General features: G+C 36.1%; 1 protein-coding gene across 2 annotated transcripts in view; it reads left to right on the top strand.

The window, feature by feature from the left end:
* PTPN4 (protein tyrosine phosphatase, non-receptor type 4 (megakaryocyte)) overlaps nucleotides 1-8,557 on the top strand; it is a 242,281-nt gene that overhangs the window by 54,260 nt on the left and 179,464 nt on the right. For both annotated transcript variants that reach the window (XM_011983430.1, XM_011983431.1), the window contains one exon: nucleotides 3,633-3,787. In XM_011983430.1, the coding sequence (XP_011838820.1) occupies nucleotides 3,650-3,787 (138 nt within the window). In that variant the 5' untranslated portion in view covers nucleotides 3,633-3,649. The remainder of the gene's footprint in view (nucleotides 1-3,632; nucleotides 3,788-8,557) is intronic.

The following is an 8,557-nucleotide window of genomic DNA, read 5'->3' as shown; positions in this document are numbered from 1 at the left end:
ATAACCAGCTAACATCATAATAACAGGATCAAATTCACATATAACAATATTAACCTTAAATGTAAATGGACTAAATGCCCCAATTAAAAGACACAGACTGGCAAATTGGATAAAGAGTCAAGAACCATCAGTGTGCTGTATTCAGGAGGCCCATCTCACATGCAGAGACACACATAGGCTCAAAATAAAGGTTTGGGAGAATATCTAACAAGCAAATGGAAAGCAAAAAAAAAAAAAAAAAGCAGGGGTTGCAATCCTAGTCTCTGATAAAACAGACTTTAAACCAACAAAGATCAAAAGAGACGAGACAAAGAAGGCCATTACATAATGGTAAAGGGATCAATTCAGCAAGAAGAGCTAACTATCCTAAATTTATATGCACCCAATACAGGAGCACCCAGATTCATAAAGCAAGTCCTTAGAAACATACAAAGAGACTTAAACTCCCACACAATAATAATGGGAGACTTTAACACCTCACTGTCAGTATTAGACAAATCAATAAGACAGAAGATTAACAAGGATATCTAGGACTTGAACTCAGCTCTGCACCAAGTAGACCTAATAGATATCTACAGAACTCTCTACCCCAAATCAACAGAATGTACATTCTTTCCAGCACTACATTGCACTTATTCCAAAATTGACCGCATGGTTGGAAGTAAAGCATTCCTCAGCAAATGTAAAAGAACAGAAATCACAACAAACTGTCTCTCAGACCACAATGCAATCAAATTAGAACTCAGGATTAAGAAACTCACAAAAAACCACACAGCTACATGGAAACTGAACAATGTGCTCTTGAATGACTGCTGGATAAATAACAAAATTAAGGCAGAAATAAAGATGTTGTTGGAAACCAATGAGAACAAAGACACAACGTACCAGAATCTCTGGGACACATTTAAAGCAGTGTGTAGAGGGAAATTTATAGCACTAAATGCCCACAGGAGAAAGCAGGAAAGATCTCAAATCGACACCCTAACATTTCAATGAAAAGAACTAGAGAAGCAAGAGCAAACACATTCAAAAGCTAGCAGAAGGCAAGCAATAACTAAGATCAGTGCAGAACTGAAGGAGATAGAGACACAAAAACCCCTTCAAAAAATCAATGAATCCAGGAGCTGGTTTTTTGAAAAGATCAACAAAATAGACCATTAGCCAGACTAATAAAGAAGAAAAGAGAGAAGAATCAAATAGACACAATAAAAAATGATAAAGGGGTTATCATCACAGATCCCACAGAAATACAAACTACCATCAACTATAAAAACCTCTATGCAAATAAACTAGAAAATCTAGAAGAAATGGATAAATTCCTGGACACATACACCCTCCCAAGACTAAACCAGGAAGAAGTTGAATCTCTGAATAGACGAATAACAGGCTCTGAAATTGAGGCAATAATTAATAGCCTACCCACCAATAAAAGTCCAGGACCAGACGAATTCATAGCCACATTCTACCAGAGTTACAAAGAGGAGCTGGTACCATTCCTTCTGAAACTATTCCAATCAATAGAAAAAGAGAGAGTCTTCCCTAACTCATTTTATGAGGCCAACATCATCCTGATACCAAAGCCTGGCAGAGACACAACAAAAAAAGAGAATTTTAGACCAGTATCCCTGATGAACATCAATGCAAAAATCCTCAATAAAATACTGGCAAACCAAATCCAGGAACACATCAAAAAGTTTATCCCCCAAGATCAAGTTTGCTTCATCCCTGGGATGCAAGGCTGGTTCAGCATACACAAATCAATAAATGTAATCCATCACATAAACGGAACCAATGACAAAAACCGCATGATTATCTCAATAGATGCAGAAAAGGCCTTTGACAAAATTCAACAGCGCTTCGTGCTAAAAACTCTCAATAAATTCGGTATTGATGGAACATATCTCAAAACAGTAAGAACTATTTCTGTCTCTTATACACATCTAGATGTGTATAAGAGACAGGTGTTGGAAGTTCTGGCTAGAGTAATCAGGCAAGAGAAAGAAATAAAGGGTATTCAGTTAGGAAAAGAGGAAGTCAAATTGTCCCTGTTTGCAGATGACATGATTGTATATATAGAAAACTCCATCTTCTCAGCCCAAAATCTCCTAAAGCTGATAAGCAACTTCAGCAAAGTCTCAGGATACAAAATCAATGTGCAAAAATCACAACCATTCCTATACACCAATAACAGACAAACAGAGCCAAATCATGAGTGAACTCCCATTCACAATTTCTACAAAGAGAATAAAATACCTAGCAATGCAGCTTATAAGGGATGTGAAGGACCTCTTCAAGGAGAACTACAAACCACTGCTCAACGAAATGAAAGAGGCCCACTAATTTTTAAAACATTCTTTTTTATAGAAACAGGGCCTCCCTGTGTTGTCCAGGCTGATCTCAAACTCCTGTCCTGAAGCAATCCTCCCACCTCCCAAATTGTTGGGATTACAGCCATAAGCCACTTCACCCAGCCCAATCACTGTCTTTTAATTTTGGAATTTTACTTGGCAAGCACCTCCTTGTCAACATAGTAAGACTTTTTTCCCTTACACTATTTTTATATTTATATAACATTGGCTTTTACTTTGAGCTTTAATCTTTTGAAATGAATAATCTATGAGAGATCAACTCCAATTATTACCACTGATTTGAAATACTATTTTTATTATATTTTGCTTACTTATTATTCATACTGCTTACTACTTATTGCTTACTCATATTCAAACATCCCATATACTAGTCTTTCTTCTAGTTTAGTGTGTTTCCTTTACCTAATTGTCTTTAAGACAGAGTGTTATGTGTTTTAAAGTTTGAATCCTTAAATGCCTGAGTGTTTTAAGAGTTTTTTTTCCCTCCTACCTTAATGTTAATTTTCTAGGTATATAAGTCAGTGTTTCAAAGAATATTCTTTCACAACTTTGAAGCTACAGCTTCATTGTCTTTAAACATCTAGTATTGCTGATATCACTGTGATTTCTGTTGTTTTATAGACCATCTAGTTTTTACCTCTTAGCTTAAAAATTCAGGAGCAAAGATTGGTCACCTTTTCTATTTTGCTTTTGTTTTCTTAGAAATAATACCAACAATACTATTAGGTTGAATTTTGAGGATGGTTAAAATGAAGGGTTTTTTTTTTTTTTTTTTAACTTCTGCGTTTCCCCAACACCTTAAGTTTTTTTAAAAAAGGAAGGGCCTGCCAAAGTTAAATAATTTTTCCTCCTGTTGTCATTCTACAGTGTTTTAAAATACTTTGCATCAATGAGTAATATCCAACTTCCTAAGGCAGCATAATACTTCCACCCCTTTTGGCTACTCCAGAGTTTACATATTTTGAATTGGAATATGACTTCTTAAAAAATTTATGCATTAAATCTTCTGGATGGAGCAGTAAAAACAAAAAAAAAAAAGCTCTTTTTCAAAGCAGGTGGTAACTTTAGTTTGATGATGAGCTATATATATCTAACTTATACCTGTAACAATTCTTATTCTGGTGTTTCAAAATTTATAACTGTTTTCCACCTAAGTTTTAATTGAAAAAAATATAATAACTTTGCCTTTTAAACTACAGCATGTATTTTACCAACCTTTTATTTAGGTATTATTTTATTTTATTTTATTTTTGATTTACTTAGACTTTGTGTGGACAGTAATGACCTCACGTTTCCGATTGCCTGCTGGCAGAACCTACAATGTACGAGCATCAGAGTTGGCCCGAGACAGACAGCATACAGAAGTGGTTTGCAACATCCTTCTTCTGGATAACACTGTACAAGCTTTCAAAGTCAATGTAAGTATTTTGTGTCTTTTAAAAAATAATCTCTGGCTGTAAGTCTGAATTCAGTTATATATGTAAATTAGGATTATTAAATTATAGTAGAGTTTGAAAAGTCTTATTCAAGTAAAAAAGTCTTTCTGGTGCAAGATTGTATCAGGTGCATGCTCTCATTCAAACTGGGTCTTTTTAAAAAGTGTTGCTCACTGGACATTGTTGAGAAACCAACAGTGTGTCTTATGATTAGTAAGCAGATCCATAGTATGTGTGCAATTTTCATAAGTGTGCTTGAGGGGGCCTGAAAAGAATTTGTTGTCCTAAATAATTTATACATTTTTATGGTAATTTTACTTGTACTGCCTGTGAGTAAAATTTTTCCTGAACAAAAATAAATGACAGCCCTGATCTTATCTGTCGTCGAAATATTTATTTAACAAATATTTGTTCATCCTATTTGTGTCTAGCTTTATTTGCTCATTGTTATTTGTAAGTTTTACCCATATGGTGTGTTAATAGTAGTTAGTTCATTGTTATTGCTCAGTAGTGCCCTTTTGTATGAATATACTGTAGTTTACTTATCCTTTTACTTACCGTTTACTTGTCCAGTTTATTGTTGGTATATATTTGGATTTGTTTCCACTTTGGGCTCTTACAAATAATACTGCTGTGAACATTCTTGTACATATCTTGATACATATAAAAAATGTATTCTCCCTTTTTATTTAAAAACTTTTCAACTTATATAGAAAAGGTGAAATAATACTATGATGAATACCCATATATCCTTTACCTAGATTGACCCAGTGTTAACATTTTGCACATTTGCTTTATGTTTCCTTCTCTCTTCATGATTTTTTCCCCTGAACCTTTTGAAAATAAGTACTTTAGCATCCCAAGAATCTCATAATTACCACATACCTAAATTTAACTTTATGAAAATAATAATATATTCAGTCTGTATTCAAACTGGAGTTCTTATTCTTCAGGATGTTTTGTTATTTCCAAATTCTTCAGGGTGTTTTCTGCTGTATTACTTGGGTATTTCTATACTTCGAAATCTTTAAGTAATATAAAATATGAATCTTACACCAGGGCCAGTCGGGGGGTGAGGGACTGGGGGGAGAGATAGCATTAGGAGAAATACCCAGTGTAAATGATGAGTTGATGGGTGCAGCAAACCAACATGGTACATGTATACCTATGTATCAAACCTGCATGTTGTGCACATGTACCCTAGAACTTAAAGCATAATAATAATAAAAATCTTTCTTATTTACCAGTTTAAGCTTAAAATTTTCTGTGTACTACTATATAAGCAGGATTATGAATTTATCTGAAATTCCAAGCTGTTTCACATTGAAAAAGGGGCTGCAGAGTAGTGAATGTTCCATCATTATCATTAAAAATACCTTCAACATTATCTAAAATACCCAACTGATTTAGTGTGCTTTTCTAAAAAGCTAAACTTTTGATTTCTTTTGTATTCTATCATCTGTTAATACATAGTTGGAATATAGTTTGCCAAAAAGAGATAATATAAAAGAAGAGAATTCTACTTCATACAAATTTCTATTTAATAGAAACTCTCGTGTATTAGACAGTTGATATAAGAAAATAAGCCTTTTTTCCTATTATTCATGTGTTAGAATTCTTTTTTGGAAAAGGCATAAACTTAATAACTTTTGTCTTAGCTTAAATTTAATTAATATTTAGTTTTCATTTTAACTATAGTTTTGACTGTATTTCAAAATATTGTAAAAAGGTTTGGTATGTTTCCCAGCTAGCATAATTTTCTGTTGAGCACTTTAGTTGACAGTAGTATGCTGTGTTTTTCAATGTGCTGTCTAGTTACTCTTTTAGAAAGACATATATATTTAATGTACTTTTATATGTTTATATTTTAAAAATATATATTACATACATTTAGCTGGCAGTTTCAATAGACCTGGATATATTACCTAGAATGGTAAGTAAGCTTACCATTCTGTGGTGCTAGAAACTTTCTCTACCATTATCTCAGGTCATCAAAAAACTTGAGGAACAGTGTATATAAAAAATTGTTGGATGTGTAGTATATTTATTCCTCTGGGCATTTAAACCCAGGCCATTCAAACCAGAAGAGTTGCTTTGTGCTTTTAGATAGATTATTTATCTTTTAATCTATGTGAATAAATCTCCAGTTATATACTTTACAACCTGTGGAGTGGTATGTGGCAGCCTGCAAACTAATTCGGGGTTTGAGAGTTCTGGTGTTTGTTTTCTTGTGTCCACTTAGTACCATTAAGTCTCAGAAATCCTTTATGGGCATCTGCCAGGTTCACCAGCATTTCTCTGTTCACCAGGAAGGAGAACTACTCAGTTTCCTTTGGAGACTACCAAGCAATGATTTATAAAGTCAACCATTGGAGTCATTGCTTTTCATGAAAGATTTTTGCACCACAGGTAAAATATTCATGTTGCCAAAGCCTGCTTTTTTTCATCTGGCAATTATCTCATCAAAGCTGTTTCTGTATTTTCTGAGGGAAATTTTTGTAATGAAGGAGTTGATATAACTTCACTAGATCTTGCTTTTTCCCTGCTGTGGACATAGGAGTGATAAGCCTATTATCACTGGGTTTGTGTTGGCTTGTGTTGTTTCAGTGTCAAGTCCTATTTTCACTATGGCTTTGGTATAACCATTTATTTACTGTAGCCAGCCTATGGAGTGTATTGGCCCTCTCGTGCCATGCATTCATTGTCACTAAATGAATTCATGGCATGAGAATTCATCTCACCAAATATGTTTGCATTAACAACTCACTAAATATGTTTGCATTAAATACTTTAAAATGCATAGTGTCTGTACTACATGGATTGATGTCTTCAATCTATGAGGATTTTTACCCCTAATTTTTGACTTGACTTTTACTTTGGTGCAGCTGATTAACATTAGCCTGTGTGATGAACAAGGAAGGGCTGGGAGGGCCAGCTTATTTTAGTTACTGTGACTGCATAAGAAATTACCCTAAAACTTAGTGGCATAAAATAACCATGTATTGTCCTCAGGGATTCCGTGAGTCAGAGATTCACAGACACACAAAAAAGGCTTAATTTTGTTCCATTATGTGTCAGGCCTCAGCTGGAAGACTCAAAGACTGGAGGCTAGAATCATTTGAAGGCTTATTCACTGACATGGCTGTTACCTGAAACCTTAGCTGAGGCTGAGGCACCCTATATATGACCTCTTTATGTCCTGGACTTCTTCATAGCACAGTGGCTGGTTTCTTTCTTTCTTTCTTTTTTTTTTTTTTTTTTTTGAGATGTAGTTTTGCTGTTGTTGCCCAGGCTGGAGTACAATGGCGCGATCTCGGCTCACCACAACCTCCGCCTCCCAGGTTTGAACAATTCTCCTGCCTCAGCTTCCCTAGTAGCTAGGATTACAGGCATGTGCCACCACACTTGGCTAATTTTGTATTTTTAGTAGAGACAGGGTTTCTCCTTGTTGGTCAGACTGGTCTCGAACTCCAGTGATCTGCCTGTCTTCACCTCCCAAAGTGCTAGGATTACTGGCATGAGCCACCATGCCTGACCACAGTGGCTGGTTTGTTTATTTATTTATTTTTTTGAGACGGAGTCTCGCTCTGTCGCCCAGACTGGAGTGCAGTGGCGCGATCTCGGCTCACTGCAAGCTCCGCCTCCCGGGTTCACGCCATTCTCCTGCCTGAGCCTCCCGAGTAGCTGGGACTACAGGCGCCTGCCACCTCGCCCGGCTAATTGTGTTAGCCAGGATGGTCTCGATCTCCTGACCTCGTGATCCGCCCGCCTCAGCCTCCCAAAGTGCTGGGATTACAGGTGTGAGCCACCGCACCCGGCCAAGTGGCTGGTTTCTAAGGGTGAGCATCTTGAGAGAGAGAGAGACAGACTGTAGCCATATTGCCTTTCCAATCTGGCCTTGGAAGTCATGTAATGTTACTTGTTCCATGTTCTATTTGTCAAGGTTGTCAGAGAGTTAAGTGAAAGGAAATAGACTGCATCTTGATAAAAAGTGGAGGATCATCATGTGGGATCAGAAATGTTGCTCTGGACTTACTGGGAAAATACAGTCTGCCAGTATGGCATCCTGGTGGAGGTGTCCATTTTGCCTCTTCCTCATCACTTACTGTACCCATCTTCCTACTTTCATAGATACCCAGAAATTTCATCCCAGAACTGTCTGCTTTGCTTCTCAAGGGGTAGCTACCATATTTAAGGAGTCAGAGATGATGAAAGATGGGTTTAATTTTTATTACTTGCTCTTTGTGTTTGTTATTTAAATTATTTATCCAGGTGTGCCATACTTTTAAAAAAATGTGTATGTGTATGTATGTGTGACACTCACACATCTGTCTTTTAAATTTGATTTATATATGTTTTATTTTATAAGTGTATGTATGTACATGTAATTGACTTATTCATTTACACAATTTTCAAAGCCATATAGTTTTATAGGTCTTGTGTTTGTAGAGCCTACTGCCAGTTTTCTTAGAGCTGAGTGAGAGGAAGGGATTGGAGAGGACTTCCCTATTCGCTATGTAGACTGTCTTATTTTGCAGGCTCTGTCTGTACAATACAGGCAGTATAATCTGCCTGTACAATTAGTACAGTACAAATTAATCAGCTGCACATGATGCTCCTGATTCCAGAGTCGTCCTGGTTCATTTTCTTCAGAGAGTGAATCTCCAGTTCTCATGGTGATTGGCTGAAGGGGAGGGGAAGTGAGAGAAGTCACGTAGGGGCTGTTGCTTATATAGACTCTCAAACAACATT

Source organism: Mandrillus leucophaeus, unplaced genomic scaffold (genome assembly GCF_000951045.1).
Source record: "Mandrillus leucophaeus isolate KB7577 unplaced genomic scaffold, Mleu.le_1.0 Scaffold25, whole genome shotgun sequence".
Taxonomy (NCBI): Eukaryota; Metazoa; Chordata; class Mammalia; order Primates; family Cercopithecidae; genus Mandrillus; species Mandrillus leucophaeus.
This window is presented reverse-complemented; position numbering and strand designations above follow the sequence as displayed.